Consider the following 21,689-nt stretch of genomic DNA (forward strand, 5'->3'; position numbering starts at 1 on the left):
TATCTAATCTGCCTATGCCTTCTGAAAGGTAAGCATTACCTGATTTTTATTTTGGCAGTTTTTGAGCAGCTGCTAAATTTTTTTGTCCAGGCCTATTGTCCGTGTGGAGTCTCTGCATTCCAGAACGAAATTTAAGAGTATCCCCTATCTTGTAATAATATGGAAAAGACCCACTAAGGCCAATCACTCTTATTAAAGATATCAGTACACCTTCCTGCAGAAAAACAATAAAAGGAGGCATTTTCGTGCTACAATATCTGAAACGTCTCTCTCCTGATGTAGTTCTGTTGCAGGAGACGCATTTGGTGGGACACTCATGCCATGCTATGAATAGAAGGGGCTACCGTTTGGTGGCCCACTCTGGTTTTACTACCGGATCCAGAGGGGTGGGCATTTTGGTTCGATCCTCTCTCCCGCTGGAAATTGATGAGGTGATGCACGACGACCGGGGGCGTTACGTGGTGTTGGTTGGCCGGTGGGAAGGACAGACTTTGTGTTTGGTTTCAGTTTATGTCCCCCCTGGGTTGCAAACCACCACCTTTGCGGATTTGGGAGGGTTGCTGCTTAGGCTCCCGGAGGGCCTCCTGCTGGTAGGTGGCGACTTCAATTCTGTGGTATCGGGTAGAGAGGATCGGCACCCTCCCAGAGACCTCCCCGGGGCGCACTCTTGGCTGGGTGGCTTTATCGACACTATGGGGCTTGTGGACTGTTGGAGATCGATGCATCCGGGGCTCGCCCAATTTACATTTCACTCTGGCGCCCACGGCTCCTTATCTAGATTGGACTATGTGCTGATGCCGGCCGCCCAAGCTCAAATGATCGGGGAGGTCAGGCATCTGGCTCGTGGCATCTCTGATCATTCCCCGGTGCTGCTACACTTAGATGTGGTCTTGGGGGGGAGGGTGGCACCGATTAATCCCTGGTATTTGCATGACCCCGCAACTCGTGCCCGTTTGGTTAAGTCTCTTCACCGTTATTTTGTAGAAAATCAGGGTTCAGTCTCATCGGCCGTAACATTGTGGGAGGCTTTCAAGGTGGTCATCCGTGGGCAGGCCCTATCCTTGATCTCCCTAGCTAAGAGACGTAAAAATGAGGAGGTGGTACGCCTGGAGTCTGACATAACTGACTTGGAAGAGGATCTCGGGCGGGGGGTCACACGGGATAAACTCCATGCCCTTTGCCTTAAACAGTCGGATTATAGGGCGTTGGTTACGGATGCGGCCAAGCTCGCTAGTCGGGAACAACAGGGGCGCTTGTATGATGTTGGTGACAAGGCTGGAAAGTTGATTGCATGGCTGGAGAGGAGAGAGAGAGCGAGCGACTCGTGTGGTCCTGGTGATTGTGCGTGCTGATGGTGTGAGTGTTACGGATCCGGGGGAGATTGTGAACTGTTTTGCGGGCCATTTGCGTGACGTCTACTCTCCGGTCTCGGAGAGGCCAGAAGACGACTCTCGTCAACTGCTATGAGATATTGCATTGCCGTGCCTCTCTGTCGATGATAAAGAATTGCTGGATGAGGCGTTGACGAACGATGAGATAGCATCGGCGATTCGCTCGGTCCGTTCAGGAAAGGCTCTCGGCCCTAACGGCCTTCCGATCGAGCTTTACAAGCTTCGTCCAGATAGGCTGGCACCTTATCTCCGCGAGATGTTTATTGCATCCCGAGAGGCCGACTCCCTTCCGCGTGATCAACGTCTAGCAACTATTGTTGTGATCCATAAAGAGGGCAAGCCGCGTGATTGCTGTGCGTCTTTAGGCCTATCTCACTCCTAAATGCTGAACCTAAGATTCTCGCTAATCGTCTGATTAAAGTCATTGGTGACCTGGTACATCCGGACCAGTCTGGTGGTTTATTCCACACCGCGCTGAACCTGCGGCGCCTCCACGGAGTCCTCGCGAGAGTTGATTCTATTCAGGAGCCCACCATTTTGGCGTCCTTAAACGCCACGATGGCGTTCGACACGTTGGAGTGATCGTATCTCTGGGCGGCGCTGGCTAAGTTTGGTTTTGGACCTGGATTCATTGGATGGGTGGAGTTGTTATACGTGGAACCGCTGGCGCAGGTGGTGGTGAATGGTAGAGTTTCTACCCCCTTTGGGCTTGGGAGGGGCACGCGGCAGGGTTGCCCCCTGTCCCCGCTTCTTTTTTCTCTCGCGTTGGAGCCTATGGCGGCGTGGCTCCGGTGGGAACCCTCCATGACAGGTATTCGGTGGACACCGACGTTTGAGGATCGCGTGTCACTCTACGCAGATGATATTTTGCTCTATCTCACCTCCCCGCGGAAATCTTTGATAGTGTTATTTGATGTATTAAACTCCTTCGGTCGCAATTCAGGGCTTGTCATTAATTGGGTGAAATCCTGTGTTTATGTGCTGGTTGGCGACCCCCCCTCTTCTCCCTCGTGGCTGTCCGATTCAGATTTCACATTCTGGATTTAAATACTTAGGTATCCACGTGTCCCTGGATCCGGCGGTCCGTTATGCTCTGAATCTGCTGCCCCCGCTCCAGCGGCTGCAGGCCGATGTTGCTCGTTGGCGGAAGCTCCCGCTATCGCCGCTTGGCCGGGCAGCCTTATTCAAAATGATGTCTCTTCCACGCTTTTTGTATGCATTGCAGAATACGCTGGACGTGGTGCCCGCCCGATATTTTAGTGAGGTAGAGAGCCTACAGAGGCAACTAGTTTGGGATGGGAGACTGCGAATTGCTCTCGCTAAATTGACCCTTCCGTGGTATGACGGTGGCATAGCTCTTCCTGATATTAGAAGGTATTATTGGGCGTCCCAGTTGGTGGCGGTGAACCATGAGACATATGGCCCGGCGGTGAACCCCGCGTACGAGATGGATAAGCTACTGTTGCCGGGCAGAGATTTCAATAGAGCGCTTTATTCTACGAAGGGAGGCACTACATTGACAGGTCCTACGAAAAATGCAGTACGTGCCTGGCACTGCGCCACCGCTGCTACGGGATGGACGGGCCGTCTGTCTCGTGCGACTCCACTGTATGCGTCTGATGCTTTGGGTGGTTTATGGCGTACTAAGGGCTTTGAGAAATGGGATTTGATTGGAATTAGTCGTGTGGGGGATCTCTGGACGAAGGGCGCTTTTAAAACGTTTGAAGCTCTTCGGACGGAATATAAGCTGAGCGATAGGGAGTTCTTTCGCAATGCGCAGATGCGCCATGCGCTACTTTCCGCTTTCCCGAATCCTGCAGATATCCCTGAAGCCTCCCCGCTGGAAGATCGTTTACTTGATGGTTACCTGCCGGATAGTACTATTTCCCTGATCTACAAAAAACTGATCAATACTCGAGCGGACCTCCTCACACATTTGCGAGAGGTCTGGGTCGCCGATGGCCTAGAATTGGATGATGAGGACTGGGTCGAGGCCGTAGCCTCACCGAGGGAGGTTGCCATACCGGCTCGCCTTCGATTTGTGCAGTTAAAGATATTACATAGGGTCTATGTCACCGGTCCCCGCTTGCTTCACATAGGTTACACAAGTGATGGTTTATGTCGGCGTGGTTGTGGCCTGCTTGGTACTTTTCTTCATATTCTGTGGGAGTGTCCGAAGGTGCTACGTTTCTGGACTATTGTGCATGCAGTGATGGAGGAGGTTACGGGTGTGGCTCTGCTCCCTGAGGCTCGGCGATGTGTGTTGAATGTGTGGGAACCGACTGACTGCGATGTGGCACAAGAACGCTGGGTGACTTTGGGCAACATGATCGCTAAAAGAGACATTGCACAGCTCTGGGGCTCCGGTAGGCCTCCCACAGTTACGAAGTGGAAAGAGAATATGGATTGGTGCATGTTCCGAGAGAAGACTGTTTACGTGGCCAGAGGCAAACCTAAGAAATGGAGTAAGATGTGGGGTCCCTGGAATTCCTACCGTGGGGATATATGCACCCCCCCCTTGGTGGTCACACCAGACGCAACAATGTCCCCTTGACTTTGATGTTCCTAGTCTTTTTCCCCTTCGCCTTGCAGGATTGATGACTGATCTTTTCCCTGCCCCCCCCCCCCCGCCCTTCTTAACGCGAGTTACTGTGTAATGGGCTGCATTGTCGCTGTTGTCCCCCGCTCATGAGAGAGCAAGTCCCTGCTAATGGAGTTCTTCTGCCTGGTCTAAGTTTCCTTTTGTTGTTTTTATTTACAAAACAGTTAATAAGAAACCTTTCTGTAGTGCTGGGTTCAGTTGTGGGCGGCTGCAGCCGTTACGCGTGCGGTTCGCTCCTGCTCTCATGATTGCTGTATTATTGTTGTCCTCCCTTTTTTTCTACGTTAGCGGCCGGCCCAGGCGGTTGTAGGCCCATGACTGTGAATATTTGATGTGTAAATAAAGGTTTTAAAAATAAAAAAGAGGCATTTTCCTCATTCTATGTGTGCTGCAGAATGCCCTGAAAACAGACAATGATGCAGAGGAACAAATACACATATATTTATATGTGTATATATATAATTCTACTGGGGGGAAAACAAATTAGTCCCTTTCTATTCGTCCTGAATCTCTATACTCATTTCCTTTATACTAATCTAATACACACTCCAAAAATAGTTGTAAAAGAGTATATCTTAACTGTTTTATACCACAAAACACACACAAAAGTACATACGAAAAACTTGTGTACATAAATAAATACATACATATACAATGGACCAATCCTTCCTATCCGTTGTCATTAAATATGGTTGCTAAACAAACGGAAAACGAAATTCAAGAAAAGCAATCCAGAAAAGAAAGAGGTTGTCCATTACACATTCGAGGGGATAAATCAACCCTCCACTTGGTAAAAGGAATGTGTAATCAAAATCTTTAGTGCATTAATCGCAATCTATCGGACTCCTCCATGATGTAGGGTTGACATATTTCAGCCCATTGATTCGGGTCTCGTCAAGACAGAGGAGACAAGAAATTGCAATGCCTAAAAAAAATTATTTATACAAATCAGTACCAACTCTTATGGTATTATTTAAGAACCAAAACCTAAAGTGAGCAGGACAGTACCGCACCCTTATTAGCGCATATGACCTTGGGTGCTAGACTCAGATACACCAACCAAAATTATGTCTTTGAAAAGGAAATCAGTGAAGAAAGAAGAAGAAATCAAGTGGAAAGCCCACAGAATACAATTATAGTTATATGTCCACCACGTGCCACCTCCAATGTGAGTTAGAGACTGGAATGTACAGACAAAGGTACTAACCGAGGAAGAATAAATAAACAAGTACTGCTGAAATCTAGGGGTCTATGATATGTCCGAAATGCAGCTGGTACTTCTCTAAGAGACTTCCGTATTGTCACTAATAAGAAATAACCAGCTGCAAGTCAATGATTTCCCAATAACTACCAAAAACAATAGGAATTCTATTACAAATAAAAATAGGGACTGACCTGAAAATAGTCTAGGGAGTATAAACGTGGCGGTCCCTGCACAATAAATGAAAAAGGTCCACTTCTGTCGGGCAAAAGTCCCATATGTCTAAGCAGTACTAAAGCAAGCAGAGGCACAAATGAGCAGATGCTTAACAGAGATTAGAATAAATGTTTGCAGGAGTACTAATGCGGCACACTTACTAGGGAGCTCAAGGCAGTTCCTCAAGCTAAGGTGCATACAAACGTGCAATTGTAATATATGCACTTTATCCTAAATATGCACTTCATTCAGTGAGATGGCCAAGTCAGTCATTGACGCACTTACATGAATGCTAGCTATTAAGCTATTTTGCTAACTGCTTTCATGCTTTAATTGAGTGAGTGAAAATATTTCAAAAACTAAGCCCAACAAAAATGTAATCTTGATCGTAGGCGCAATGCCCCCTAACTTCAAATCTGTTATTGCCAGCATTAATGCGCAGGTTTTGATAACTGGGAGGTATATTTACAATATTTTGGCATAGGGCAACGCCACAAGCCTTCTAGCTGTGCTGCCCTACGTCAAAAGAACACGGAAGGAATGTGCCGTACCTACAAGATGCAGCACATTCCTGTCGTTTCTGCCGGCGCACAAACTGCAGCCGAGTGCCAACGCAGGCACCCATGCACCATGGTGCAAGGGTGTCTGTGTTGTTGGCATGATTGTTTTTGTGCAGACAAAAACAATGAAAAGAGGCATTTTCCTCGTTCTATGTGTGCTGCAGAATGCCCATTTGCAAAAAGAACTATTGATGGACAGAATGCAGAACAATGTCATACATTCACCCTGGTACAGAGATCTGGGCCTAAATCCATCGTTTTTTTGCTCACCAAGCCATTCCAGTTTGGACCCAGCCATATGCAAATCAGTCTTGACCCTGTGCCCTATGGGAACCGTCCAGCCCGAACTGCCAGACCAGGTCCTCCCTGGACTAGAAACAAGCATCCTAGGACCGGTTTCGGAGTTTCACCCCTCTTCAGCCAGGATAGCTTGATTTCAGTGGCATGGAGAGCTGGGGTGGCATGGTGAGCAAAAGAATGGTGGATTTAACCCAGATCTCTTGTCTGGGGTGAATGTTTTGATTTGTTCTGCATTCCGTCTATCAATTGTGTGTCTTTTGCTTTCTCGCCCTAAGTGCGCCAGGTATGCCCAGACGTGGGTCCTGGGCTCACTGTGCCACTAGAATCAAGCTATCCTGGCTGAAGAAGGGTGAAACCCTGAAACCGGTCCTAGGATGCTTGTTTCCGGTCCAGGGAGGACCTGGCTTGGCAGTTCGGGCTGGACTGTTCCCATGAGGCACAGGGTCAAGACTGATTTGCATATGGCCAGGTCTAAACTGGGGTGGCATGGTGAGCAAAAGAATAATGGATTTAACCCAGATCTCTTGACTGGGGGTGAATGTTTTGATTTGTTCTGCATTCCGTCCATCAATTGTGTGTGTCTTTTGCAGAATGCCCATAAGCACCCACAGCAACACCCACGGAACCCCCCTTCCACACTGAGTAAGGCACTGCCTTACTCCATATTCACAAGGCCATGAAAAGCCACGCAGGGTGGCTTTGCCTGCCTTGTAAATATGGGCCAGTACACTGTACCTCTGGGTCGCCTGTAAACTGGCGCTCCAGCTGCGTAAAAGTGCTGCGGGGCATTGTAAATATGTCCCCGTGTTTTGTATTTAATATCACTGAAGCAACCTTTCTTTTCTCTTACTCGGTTGTACAGGGCACAATCAAATCTATTTTCCTGGGGTTGTCAAGATTGCACTAAACAAACAGGGTTCCTAGTCTATCAGGGTTAACAATGAAGAAAACAATAACTACAAAATGTGGCCACCTTATTTTAAAGATGTGCTCCCTGCAATCTAGATATGGATAAACATCGCTCATCCTCTGTTGGGAAAGTGGGTCTTTTTTAAGGTGCTACATTTGGTTAATATGACTTCAGTGGAAATAGACCGCTCTCTCTGTTTGAAGGTGGAGTCCTAGGAATCTGCATTTATGCACCTGTTGAAAGTCCCTTCTATATACTACTGGCATGAAGGGATGCTCTTGTCCATTTTTCAAGCTTTTCGTGTCTGTAACTTGTGGCTCACACTCTTGGGTAACATTGAAATAAAAACTTTCTGGTTGGTTTGAGTGATATTGGCCTCAAACCTGGTTCACTCCTGGGACGTTTTTGTGGGTCACAAAACCCAGCATTTAGAGGTCATTCCAATGGTGCTACTTGAGATGTGTATTTTAAACCTTTTATTGCCTTCACACCACCATCTAATTTAGTTTAAGAAGTTGTTATGGCCAGGGGCAGATGAGACCATATGATTTTATTTGAATTGCAGCTGCATTTGGCGAAAATTAACTGATATATGAGGGTTTATTTCATGGTATTGAACACAGCAATTCTTTTGATATTATTTAATCCTTTCACTGCTGAGTTGTTTGCTCATCTCAGCGAGGGGGTTTAATTTTCTTCTAAAAAATTGGAAGTGCGTTGTTTAAGTACATGTGAATGTTTTCCTCTCCTTGTACATCCATTCAAACTGTGTGTGTTTCAGACACATTCAGGGCTATGTATTGGTGCAAACACTGCATCAATATTACAATGCAGCATGAAGATAGAATGAAAAATGTGGAGATATGTTCATTTAAAAAAAAAAATTTTGTTCAATGCTTTGTTTCTCAAATGGACAAACAAAAATCCAGAAAGCCAATTAAGGAAATGCTGCCCTCAGTGTCAAGTCCAGTCATACCAAATATATGTTGGGTTTCCTAAGAAATGTAGCAAGAGCAATAAATTATGTAATATTGGCGCAGGTCATGAAATTGTGGCGGAATCACTGTTTATAGTGATCAGTTCAATTGATGACGTATATCAATCTTAGGACTTTAACAGAAAGCATAAAACCAACAGATATCTTCTAATTCATTATGATCTAAGGAAGATAATGTTGCAAGCCAGCCCTCCTTTGCCCTGACTCGCTGGCCAGGAGATCGCACTGAACAGAACATTTGTTTTGTATCGAAACACACTACAGCTATATATTTTTAACATCTATGCACTCTAAGGTTTGTAGTGCTGAGAGCAAGACCGCATTCATTTTGACTGGATTGCTGGCAGATTGCCCTGAAAGTGGCGTTTGCCAGATTTGGAACATATTTTACCCAAAGGTTGGGCGTTTCCTTCAGTTTTCCTTCTAACAGCAGCAGACATTTCTGAAAACTAGAGGTACTGGGAAATCCATCCTTAAGTGGTTTCTATGAATCCCAACACATTTTATAGCCGAGGTCCCCTGTAAATGCCAAAGTATAGGTAAAAAGAAATCACAATTTCTTCCCTTTTCGACATTTAGCTTGATCTTATTCAAAATATATATTACACCCATAGTGGAACTCATTGAGCACTTTGGATTTGCTTTGATGTTATATGCGGATGACACAGAAATAGTAGAGCCTTTTACCTAGGCTATAAAAGCATTTAGGAGTGCATAACATGGCAGAATGAATGGGCACCCATTCACTCAAACTAGATGAGGACAAGAAGGATACTTCAGTTTGGAGGGCATTGTTGATCTGGTACCCAGAACGGAGGCCAACAAAATTGGGGACTCTCCTACACCGAACGAGGTGTAATAATGGATGAATGACACGCTTCATCCAACATATAAATACAGTCAGATCTTCTTTCAGGTTGCTACTATTTGAAGATGCTCTGCAAAATATGGCTTAGACTTGGCCCTTCTTGCAGGGTCATCCCTGAACTTTTTGCCTTCCTCCTGATATTTTTTCTGACCTGGTGTTGGTGGTTTCAGGACTGTGGGCACTTTATCACTGCTGTTCAGTGTAAAGTGCATGTACTCTCTATGCTTAAATGAGGTGAGATTGGTCTTCACCGGTTTGGCGTATTTAATTGATCTATCAGTCTCCTGTAAAGTGGTATCTCATATACCCCGGGCCAGTAAATTAAATGCTACTGGTGGGCTTCCAGCGCTGCCCACCAAAGTAGCCTTTCAGGCCTCTGCCATTGCAGGGCCTGCATGCTCAGTTTAGTGCTGCTGTGACGTGGCACATAAAGTGGGTGCCACGTCTGTGTCTCCCCTTTTACTACATATCAGTCACGCATAAGGTAGGCCCTAGCTAGCCCTATGGGCAGGGTGCGCTGTAGGTAAAAGGTAGGACATGAGCCTTAACTGTGTGGCCTATCCTGGTAGTGACAAATAGCCATTTTGGTTTCTCATTACTGTGAGGCTGCCCTCTCATAGGAATGCATTGGGGATTCCCTGAGATGTTTCATTGGTAATTCCTGATATGAGAGGAGCAGCGTGATCAAGTTTGGTATGTTTGGAATAGTTGTAGTAAATGCTACGTAATGGTGTGCGCAGATTTATTATCACTATTTTAGAAATGCCACTTTTAGAAGTTGGCATTTTTGTGTGCTATGTGTCTTTGTGCTTGCCTGTTGTGTCTTGCATGTCTGGCTCTGGAGTTATAGAGACTGTGGATGTGCAGTGGCTCCAGAGGGGCTGGGTGAGTCAGTGCCAGGCTGAATGGGCCTGATCTGCATTTGGAGTAGTGGGAGGAGTAGCTCCTAACCATGAATAGGTCTGTGCCTGCCTTGTACAATGCTGGCTCCGCCCCCCTTTGGTGTGTCTGGGCCAGGACCTACACTGTCAGTGGGGACTGTGGTGCAATTGTTAAGTGCCCCCCCCCCGAACTGGTTTGAACTGGATCCCAAGCCCGGTGCCAGGGCAGAACAAAGGAGACATGTGGTATAAGTATTGGGGCTGTGACCCCATGTAAAGAGTGCTGCTTGGTGCTGACTGGGAACTTTCGGCCAGGAGGAACCGCCGCTGTGGGACTGACCTCCCTCCCACTTGAAGGGGCTGTTGGTCTTCTGAGGGAACCCAGTGCGCTGGCCTGCCTGTGCCAGGTCCCCCTAGACAGTTTCCTGAAGAAAAGCTCTGCCTACTCCCTGGTTGTACCTCAAAGTGGGAGGCAGGCGGAGCACTTCATTTGGCCTGAACCGAGGCGTGGAGCACTACAGGACTTCTGCCCCGGTGCGCCCGAGCTCCTGGTGTGGGCTCCTGCAAAAGGAACACTGGTGAAGGAGGCAGGTGGAGCGCTGCCTATTTTTATTCTTCCTGCCCTGGGGAAGCGCATGAAGGTGCGCCTTCCCCGGGCGATGTGGGCACTCTGCTGTCCGAGGACCGGTTGCTGCAGCTGAAGACCCCAGCCGACGGAGAATTCGCTCTGTGAAGCCCGAAGACAGGCAGAAGTCTATGCCTGGTTGAGGGCGGGGCTTGCGTAGAGAAGACCACAACCCGGAAGTCAGGCAAAGCCAGCCTTACTGTGGGTGTAGCCGCTCTCTGATGAGTCAGCCAGGTCGGAGCTGTGCCTGGTGGTGGGCGTTTGCGGCCGTCCGAAGTGCTGCCGGAGCGGAAGACAGGCAGAGGTTGCCTGGTACAAGGCGGGGCTCCCGTAGTGCTCAGGAGAGCCCGCATGCAGCAAAGAGCCAGACGGACCCTTGCGGGCCTCGCACCCGTCCTGTTTTGCTGAGTGGCCCGGCGAAAGAAAAGAAGCCCCGGTGAGTGGGGCTTGAAAAGCACTGTTGGCGCCAGGTTATTCGCACAGCTGCGCCGCCGAACGCAGGCAGCTGCAACACAGTGGCATTTTTGTTTACTGAACAAAGACAAGGGTGAGTGGCACCCTCACCCCCATTATTTTACGGGCCAGTTTGGAGGCCTCGTGTTGATCCGGGCATTTCGGGGTCCGCCCAGGCCGGGCCGCCGCGCAGTACTTAAGAGGCTGCCTCACAGCCCAGAGAGGACAGCTGCCAGAACCACACATAATAATGTGTACGTCCTGTAACGGTTGGGCTATGTACTGCAAATGCTTATAATGGTGCACTGCTGATTATGTTCAGGCATAATGCGTTATGCTGAAGGTGATCTTACCAGTAGTTACTGGTCATCCTTACTGTAAGGAAGTTAATAGGCTTGTTAGTCCCTCCTTAGTACCGCCTTGTCTTCATTTGTAACCTCCCATGAGGACTGGCCCTTTTACTTCTGTTACACGGTATGTCGTATTTAGTCTCTAAGCACTATTTTCTTTAACAAGCCTCTCCTACTGGAGGTATGGCATGCTTTCCTGCAACATGCACACTTTCACTTTCCAAATAGCCCGAGACAATGGCAGCCACTTCTTTAAAAACTAGCATTGGCATAGCCAATAGGTCTCGCTTTTGGGACCTTATAAGTATTTAGTTATGCAGCACAATATCCATGGTGCAACAACATTAACTGTTGCATAGTTAAACACTTATAAGGTCCCAAAGGTGAGACCTATTGGCTATGCCAGTGCTTGTTTTAGCATGCACTTGTTTAGGTTCCATTTGGCCTTTTCAACAAGGTTTTCAAGTTTTCATCAAACAGATCATGTACCATACCATGTTTTCTTCTCGTTCCTGCTCTCGAGTGGGAGGCTTAGAAACACGTGGTGTGCGTGTTTGGTGACGTCTCTCTTTGCGTGACAATGAAGGTGACAGAAGTGTTGAAATAGAAGGAACATGGTGCATTACTGAACCGCCTAACCAAATAATAGTCGCAGGCAGTTTTAGTTTTACTACACTAGCTGATACATGGAGCTTTGAGATGTTGATATCGCACCGTAGCTGAGGGTATGTTCATTGCAGCTGTGAAGAAATCTGTGCAGGTTTATTCGCAGAGCAGCAGCCAAATGGCTGTTATGAAAAGCTCAACGAACCCACGCCTTGCAAACACTAACAAGCTTTCTGAATCTTTCAGGTTAACGTTAGTTCAGCTGTTCTCAAAGGAGCCGCCCATCACTATGGCGCGCAGTGTGACAAACCCAACAAAGAGTTCATGCTTTGCCGCTGGGAGGAAAAGGACCCGAGAAAATGCTTGAAGGAAGGGGCCAAAGTCAACGAATGTGCGCTGGATTTCTTCAGGTACTACTTTTACCAGCTTTATTCCACGTGTTGATAACTTGTAATGGTAATTTAAAGCAATAATTGCAATTATTATTGTGATAATATTAATTGGGAAATTGAAAACAAATTGACAATGTCTTGGGGAGCAGCGTAACTGTGGATAGGATGCTGCTTGTGTGCCACTGTCCCTGTGATTTGAGGAACAGAGGATTGTTGAACAGGACTTGGACCAACATTCCCCATGACAGGCTATGGATCAGTCGATGAATGTATGGATTTTGCCAGATGCGTCTAAATCCAATCCAAGCAATGTTTAACCTTCAAAGGGCAGAGAGTAAGTAAAGGTGTCTATAATGGTGCATATGGAAACGTAATTGCTTACCCAAAAGGACTGATGAACTGGCCTGTATCTGATAAAAGTGTAGTTGGGGAAAAGCCATTGTACTATGTTTTCGTTATAATCGGAAGTGAAGACAATTTGCAACATTCGCAGAGCCTGACCCCCAGCTGGCTTTGAAAGCAGTTACGTATTGAGCAAATTTTTGACCCTTTAAAAAAAAAAAAAAAATCGGATTGCATGTTTTGGGCACCTAGTTTCTGCACAAACCAATGGAATTTAGCCAGTACACAGCCAAAATACCTATTTCTGCAACCTCACTAATGAATTTCTATTTTACGAAAGTTTAGGGCTTAATCTTACCCTTTCTCCACTACTGCTCAAAAGGGTAATGTGTCCTAGGGGCCTCACGAGTTTGATGGGATTCATAACCTTGACTAGATATGCTGTTAAAGTGCTTTTAAAAATCATAAGTGGACTTGGAAAGAACATATTTGCAGCCCAGGAGGAAGGTTACAGGCAAGTGCTTTTAATGTTTCGGAAGAATTTTTTTATTTTTATGTCCAATACCCTTCCTCCAAGTTAATTGTAGAATTTTATGCCCTTTATCAACGTACATGTTTATTACTTTAATTGGTCTGTCTATACATGTAACATTCAGTACTCAAACAGTGTCTTGAAAAATCAAGAAGTATAGATCAAATTGCTTCAATTTTATTGTCCATCTGATACAGCCCACGTTTAAGTAAATTAACTGTCATCTAATTCGACAGATAATCAACTTTAAAGGGGAGGAACGGGAAAATGTATACCAAATACACGAATCTCAATCTCTGGTTCTAGACAGCAGCTCGGTTGCACAGGTTTGACAGAGTTTACTGCTACAGATAGTGGAGCTATCTTGCCACCTAGGTCATGAAGAGTATCCACATGAGCCATGAAGAAACTCCTATATCAATAAAAACAACCATTGGGAAAGCCAACAGGTATGGCTTTAGCAAGTATGCAGTTAAAGAAAAATGTATTCCCTTCTCTGGCAAACATAACGCCGTTTGCAAAGAAATTACTGAAATATAAAAATAATAATGCTGTCTGTAGGCCAGACCTACAAAATAGGTGTCCACTGTCTCCAAGGAAGTTGGCCTTGACCTTACCAGTAATTATTTCCAAATCAGTATCAATTATCACTCGAACATAAGCCTGAAATACTATATAATGGTACCCATTCTTCCAATTAATAATATTAATATTGACATTGATCATGCTCTTTATCCTGTATCATGAATGTGAGTTTTTTTAGGCACATTGCCGTTTGTTTGGTGTAATGCATTCCGTTGTGATTTTATTGATGGGATATCTAATTGTAGAGTTTTTATTTATGGATCTTTGTGCTTGGCTGTTTAGTCATGTTTGGTTAAACTTTTCGGTGGCACTTGTGTTTAATAAAGGTAGGTGGCTTAAGTGCAAGGTGCTACACGTAATTTGATTTGGCTGTATTATAGGTAATTTACATTTTTAGGGTTTTTCTGTGATTTATTTATTTGGGTTACCTGCTCTTTTGTTCCAGTCTGATGTGAGACTGCACTGCTATCTAGGTATTCTGGTCAGACTCTTGTTTTTTTCAATCTGAAGGTAACTCAGAAGAACATGTGTTGTACGTTTTCTGAGCTTTCATTAGGATCAGTTTTCTAAAAAATCTGTTTCTGCGTAACAACTTATTGTATTCTTCGTCATTAGTGACTTGAGAAAGTTGGAGGTGCTAAAGTTCTCCTTTTGAATCTTGGTTTGCAGATTTAAGAGTAAAATCTCACAATTTTATTAAATAATGAGCAAATAATATTGAGCATGTTACTCAAAGAATTTGGTACATAAGTGTTAATGAAATATGCACATAACTGGTCTGCAGACCAAAATTCCCATTATCCGTTTGCAACCTTAGTCGTTTGCAAGGGAATCTGCTTATTACAGAAGACCTGCTTGCATCAGTGCTTTGTTCATGGCTTCAAAATAAAAGGTAGCCCTTTTCAGGTCTCTCTTGCCAGATTTAGCTGTGTCAGACCTATTGTTACCAATATTTTAACATGTACTTAAGGCAGGCTTTGGATCTTCCCTTTACTTGTGACTTGTCGGCTTTCTCGACTATTTCAGTTACTTCAGTGTTTTGAATCAGTAGCTTACTTCTGTACAATTATTTCCTTAGCAGTTTTGACCTGTTTTAGGCTACCCCAGGAGCTTGCTGTTTAGGCACCACCAAAAAACTCCTCCCACCATAGCACTCACCCCAGTAATTTCCGGGCCGAGTTTGGGGAACAGGCAGACCTTATGCAAGTCGCCAGAGACCCTGCTCCACTCGACCTCTAGCCCCTGCTGCATCAGCCTCCTAACCACTTTGGCTTGCCCTTGGCAGCACATAACAACCCTGTTGGAGGCAGGATCAGAAACATTCTTTCAGGGTGGCAGACCATCACATCCGATGATTCGTTCCTCCAGATCATCCAGAAGGGGTCAGTCCTTCCATTGCTTTTGAATGGCCCTCAACTTATTCCAGCGTAAGAGTGGCATTCGAAGAAGCACCTCTCCATCTTGCTGCAAGGGGTACAAACTCAATCTGCCAAAAGGACCACTGGGAGGGTGCCGGCTTCGCAATTGGAGAGGTTGTTACTCATTGTACTTCCTCAGCTGCAGAAGGATGGAGGCCTTCATCCTATTTGAAATCTTCACCCTGTAAAGGAGTGAGGGTCGAATACATTCCCAGATTAGTCCCTCTGAAGGTTTGCCTTCTCAGGTTTTGTGCCAAGATTCCCGTCCACATTGGAAAGTGTCTTGAGGAGCAAGGAGAGCATCGTGGACGGTTGTATGCATGGCGTGAAAAGCAGGCGGGTGCGAGGAACTCACAGCTGGGTGCAGGAGCCTTTTATGTCCCTGAGGTTCAGATCAGGAGGCCAGCAGACTAGCCCTTGGAGTCACTCTGGAGACCTGGACTCAAGATGAAGTTGCAGGTTCAGTTTTTCTTCCCCAGGCAAGAATGCAGCAGGTCAGCACAGCAGGGCAGCAGTTCCTTTAAAGCAGTAGTCCAGCAGAGATGCAGTCCTTGTAGCAGCACAACAGTCCTCCTTCCTGGCAGAGTATCTAAAGGTCAAGAAGTTGAACAGAGTTTGCCTGAGGTCCAATATTTATACCCAGTTACCCCTTTGAAATGGATGAGTAATTTCGTGATGTTTCCCTTGAAGTCCCCAGCAATTATTCCTGCCCTGGCTTCAGACTAACTGCAAGGGGCATGCAGTCATTAGCGTGGAGGCAGGGAACAGCCTATTCAGGTGCTGTGTCCACTTCCTCCCTCACTTCTGCCAACGATGGACCATCAAGGAACACCTAAGCTCCCTATTTTGTGAGACTGTCTAGAAGAAATGCACAAAGCTCAACTGTCAGTCAGTCACACCCAGTCATGTTACCAGAGGCAGGCTACAGGCGGTCAAGGGCTAACATTCTAAAATTGGCATTTTCAGAATTGCAAGTTAACATCTGACAACACCATAAATTAGGATTTCAAATTGTGATTCCAGAGACTACAAACATGAACTGGATATCTATTCCCATTTGGAAATTACACTTCCAAAATGTAACCAGGCAACTCCAATGTTATTCTGTTAAAACAAATGTAAGAGTTTTTCACAACAAGAACATGTAAAAATTAAAAGTACATGTCCTGCTTTTTAAATACATTCCACCCTTCCTGTTGGCATGTCCAGGGCGTACCCTAGGTGTAACCTATATTTATTAAAAAGGAAGGTTTGGGTCTTGCTTATTTTTCCCAGGTCAGAATGCACACACTCTGGCTCCAATGGCAAACCTGAGAGATGTTTAAAGGGCTACTTAAGTGGGTGACACAATCAGTGCTGCAGGCCCATTAGTAGCATTTAATTTACAGGCCAGGGGGCACATGTAGTGCCACTTTACTTGGGACTTATAAGTAAATTAAATATGCATATTGGGTATAAGACAGTGTTACCATGTTTAGAGGAGAAAGCACATTAACACTAGCTAGCCGTGGTGAAGTGCCCAGCAAAATCAAGGTCAGTAAAAATGGAGGAGGAACAAAACATTTGGGGGAAGACCACTCTAACGTTGACAGATCTAACACTCCACAATTGACTTCTGAAGGAAGGCTCACCACAGTAGTCATAGATGACCTCCAGACGACAGTGACTCTTCTAACGACACTTGAAATCTCAATAAACAAGTCTAAGTCATACTGGACTCCTTCACAGAGGCTTCCATGTATTGGAGCCATTCTGGGCATGGCGCATGCCCTTAGGGCCTTTCATCTGCTGCAATGACTCTAGGACATTCAGGCTATGATCCCAATATTTCAACCTCAGTCCTGGATCTTGAGAGCAACTCTGAGACTTTCTTGACTATGGATGTTCTCCAGGTTGCATATGCAGGCTCTGCAGTGGGGCATGAAGTCTCAGCGGGCCCAGCACAAAGGAAACTTGTCATATGTCATGCAGGTTTCAGAGGAGAGTGTAGAAGATCTACACTGGTGGCTGCTCAACTGCAGTTTTTCCAGATCCATGCCACTGGAATCAAGCTATCCTGGCTGAAGAGGGGTGAAACCCTGAAACCGGTCCTAGGATGCTTGTTTCCAGTCCAGGGAGGACCTGGCCTGGTAGTTCGGGCTGGGCTGTTCCCATTGGGCACAGGGTCAAGACTGATTTGCATATGGCTGGGTCCAAACTGGAATGGCATGGTGAGCTCCATGCCAATTGAATCAAGCTAATAAACATAGTGATCTACCCACAGATGTGTAAGTAAGTCAAAATTTCCCCAGATAAAGTGTAGAACCCCACGATGGTGGGAAGTACACACTAGTTGTTTAAATACCCATCACACACCAAAAGGGCCCTTGGTGTCATGCTTCATCATAGGGGTCTTCCCGCCCCTCTACGGGACAGGGCGTGCTACGACCTACGTGTACGTGGGAGCACTGATTTTGTGAGACAACTATGTGTTTTGATAGGGTGTGAGAGGAAGGGTCGGGGTGAATAGAGAAAGTGAAATAAAAAATACCTGGCTCGTCGGTCTAGAAAATTTTTAATATACCTATGAGCTGGTATTAGTAAAAAGTGGGGGGAGGAGGTGTGTATGCCTCAATGAGCCGTGCCTCCTATGTCTGCCGACATGTTTCGAAGCTCCCCAAGCTGCTTCTTCAGGACCATAAGGATCCCTCCCTAAACTCACAGTGCTGTGTAATAACGTGAATAAAGTGTAGTGTTGAAAAAAATCTATATATAAAGAAAATCTATATATAAAGAAAGTATATCGTGCCTCAATGGGTCTTCATGGCCAATTTACCTGCAAGAAAGACATATACAATGGGGGAAAAAAATATATAAAGACATTCGTCCTCTGCTTAGATGACAATACCATCGTGAGCATTCAGTGACCTGAAAAAAAGTGACAGAATAATCTACTTTTATCATTAGTCAGCTTGCGTGACGTGTCTCAGTGCGACGTGGGGCAAGCAGTAGTACATTAATAGTACACAACAAAAACACACGTAGAACATAAAACACACACTCTAAGAACTCTAGAACAGTACACCAATATTCTGTCCCATATCACTATGATGACTCCTAGATTGTGGTAGGACAAAAAATGGGGTAAACATACTTGATTCCTGTATTATCAACAGCCTCTTGAGCCTGAAACACGGGTCGTAGGAGTGCCTGATAGGCTATCTGAGAAAAGGAAAGGGGATGAAGTACTTGCCTCTGGATAGTTGTAAGTCAAAGTTCCCATGGTTACGAGGTATTTTTTCTCGGCTGTGCCGTACTTACAACTCCCGGGTTCGCTGCCCTCCTGAATACGACCTCACCGTGTGGCTCCGTGGGACAAATGAGTCCATGGTGAAGGTCCGTTTAAATACCGTTTGGAACTGGTATCGGTAATTGGTACTGGCGCGAAAGGAAGTGACTGGTGCTTGCCGGCACGGTTACGCTCATTCTGCCAGTCATGACCCGGAACCGGAAATGTCCGGGTTCGCGTGTGGACAGAAAAGGTAAACCGAGTGAAATTACGGAAAAACCCATTGCGGGGAGGTTCCATTCCCTTAAAAATATGTTAGTTTCAGATAGAGGACTCAAGTCACCCCAATAGAAGTAACCATAAATGACAGAACTGGAATTAATCTGGTTTTATCGACGGGCGAGTAAGATGAGAAAAACCCCTATGGGGTATGATAGGAGGTCGTCTGGGTCAGAGGCAAAGTTCAAGATCAGTCCCTCTGAATGAGGGTGTTGAAATTACGTGGATCGGTCCACAGTATGACGCGGAGGATGTGTGGAAAGGGTAAGAGCCAATACAATACGGTATGAATATAAATTCCCAGATACATGATGGAAAACCTAAGAATAACTTATTCTTGATGTCTCCAGAGAAAAGATATCAAGCTCCGTAGGAACCGGGGCTTTTTTGCGGATGTGCAAGGTAGCGCCCAAGGCAGAAAGTTTTATTTATTCTGACAAAAGCATGAATACCCCAGTTGACACTATAGGGATGAATTTAGAAAATAAAAGGGGGAGGCCATGGTTATTGCCAGGGTGCTAGTTATTACACGACCTCGGATTATCAAGAAATAAGGATGACAGACGTTCTCAATCTTATTGGTTTGCTAATGTCTTATTTCAAAACTGAAAAAAATGGAATTTGGTCTGCATGGGGAAGTCATCAGTACATGCTTACCCAAAGTAGGTTCATTGGAGCGTTATTACTTCAAGAAGTATATATGTGGGCATTTGGACTGCTGTTCTCATCATTTACACAGTAGGTTGGCCTTATATGTGACAAAGATAGCAGATATGGATGGTACAGAGTTCTTCCAATTATACAGCAAAATTCCTAAAGTTCATCGATGGAATTGGTTCCATGGGATCTCGTCGTTGAGCCCCTGGATGTGTGTTCCCAAACGGAACACCCAACGTTGTTCCTTCTCGAAAAGGCCGTTTTCTCCTTCCAGTCGCTCTATCACTGTCCATTTTAGATCTTCCACTCCGTGTGTTGTGGTTAGGTAGTGGTTTGACATCTTTGTTGTGCTTCTACCACACCTAATATTACTTCGGTGTTCCCCAATGCGTACTTTCACAGCTCTGGTCGTCATACCTACATATTCTAGCCCACAGGGGCAGGTGATTAGGTATATTACATTTCTGCTGTTACAGTTAGTGAAGCTCCTCTGATCCCATTCGCTTCCATTCCTGAACTTGATGTGTGTGCTCTTGTTAGTAAGATGACATGTACTGCAATTACCGCATGGGTAATGTCCCTGCACAGGTGGAAGTGTGCTTTCAGATAGGGTCCTTTGTATTCGCCTTGGTCTTGTCCAGACGAGCATATCTCTCAAGTTTTTACCCCTCCTGTGCACGAACATTGGTTTTGTAATGTTGAGGTCGCAACTATTCAGGAGACGCCGGTGTTTATGCACTATTTTTGTGATCTGATTGGAGTGAGTGTTATACGTGGTAACACATATAGGTCTTTCTTCAGGGGTGGTTCCCACCTTGTCCTCCAAAAGGGCTTCCCTATTGTTGTTTTTTGCTCTCTTCAATGCTTTGTCAACTATTTTGCCAGGGTAATTGCGTTGTATTAACTTGCTCCGCAAATCATTGGCCTGTTGTTTGAAATCTCGTAGTTCGGTACCGTTCCTCCGCAAGCGGAGGAATTGTCCGTACGGTAGATTCTCCCTCAAATGTCGGGGGTGAAAACTGTTAAATAATAGTAGACAGTTTTTGGCTGTTACTTTGAAGTGCGTGGTAGTCTTCAGTATGCCATCTTCCGGGTAGATGTTCAAATCTAGAAACACCAGGTTCTCATTAGATAATGTGTGTGTGTGAATCTGAGGAAAGTATTCTGTTGGTTGAGCCAAACTAAAAAGGATTCGGCTGAGACACTGTCACCTTCCCATATTACCAGAACATCATCGATGTATCTCTTCCAAACCTTGATGTGGTGCAGGAAAGGGTTGATGTTATCCAGAATTTTATTTGTTTCCAAGTGATGGACGTAGAGGCCTGCCAGACTTGGAGCAAATGTGCTTCCCATGCTGGTACCGTGTCGTTGTTCATAGAAAGTGTTTGCATACATAAAGAAATTTTTGGTGAGTGCCAGTGAGATACATTCCAACACTACACTGCGAGGTGTCTGGTAGTCCCAATGCATGGTAAAAAGGACTTCCTCGATGATGGCCATGGTTTCATCGTGAGGTAGACTTGTGTACAAACTTTCCACATCAAGTCCCATAAGGAGGTTCTTTGTGGGTTCGAACTCGATATCCTTCAGTAGTTGTAACACTGCCTTGGTGTCACGCAAGTAGGTACTGGTCGCCTGTACCAAGGGACGAAGGAATGCATCTGCAAACTTAGAGAGGGGTTCAAAGAGAGAATTGATTCCGGAAACCATAGGTCGTCCTGGGGGGTGATCCAGATTTTTGTGAATCTTTGGGATGGTATAGAAATATGGGATCCTCGGGCATTTGTTGATCAGGAATTCCGCCTCTTTCTTGGATATCCAGTTATGGGTCACTGCCTCTTCCACCATAGACGCAATTCTGACCCTAATGGATTCTGTGGGGTCATCATGCAGGATGCCATAGTTCCTTTGGTCTTCTAGAAGTTTTCTGCATTCATTGTCGTAATTTTCTGTTGACTGAAGTACGATGGCTCCTCCCTTATCCGCAGGTTTAATTACGATATCTTGGTTCATGGATAGTTGATGTATTGCCTCTTTCTCTTCATTAGATGTATTCTGGAAGGTTGTGCAGTTAGTTGTTAAACCCTGGATTTCTCCCATCACTGCCTTCTCAAAGGCCAGGAGTTCAACAGGGAGTGAAGAGTCAGGAGGGACGAAGGTGGATTTATTACGTAATCCTGTGTCATTGTCATCCATCTCTACGGGTTGGTCTTTAAAGAATGCCTTCAGTTTCAATTTTCGAATGAATTCGGT

The 21,689-nt window shown here is 45.5% G+C and overlaps 1 protein-coding gene across 1 annotated transcript in view; it reads left to right on the top strand.

The window, feature by feature from the left end:
* The window catches only part of NDUFA8 (NADH:ubiquinone oxidoreductase subunit A8), a 40,203-nt gene that overhangs the window by 2,841 nt on the left and 15,673 nt on the right, over nt 1-21,689 (top strand). The window contains exon 2 of the mRNA XM_085612309.1: nt 12,207-12,370. Coding sequence (XP_085468435.1) covers nt 12,207-12,370 — 164 coding nt within the window. The remainder of the gene's footprint in view (nt 1-12,206; nt 12,371-21,689) is intronic.

Source organism: Triturus cristatus, chromosome 1_2 (assembly GCF_964204655.1).
Source record: "Triturus cristatus chromosome 1_2, aTriCri1.1, whole genome shotgun sequence".
Taxonomy (NCBI): Eukaryota; Metazoa; Chordata; class Amphibia; order Caudata; family Salamandridae; genus Triturus; species Triturus cristatus.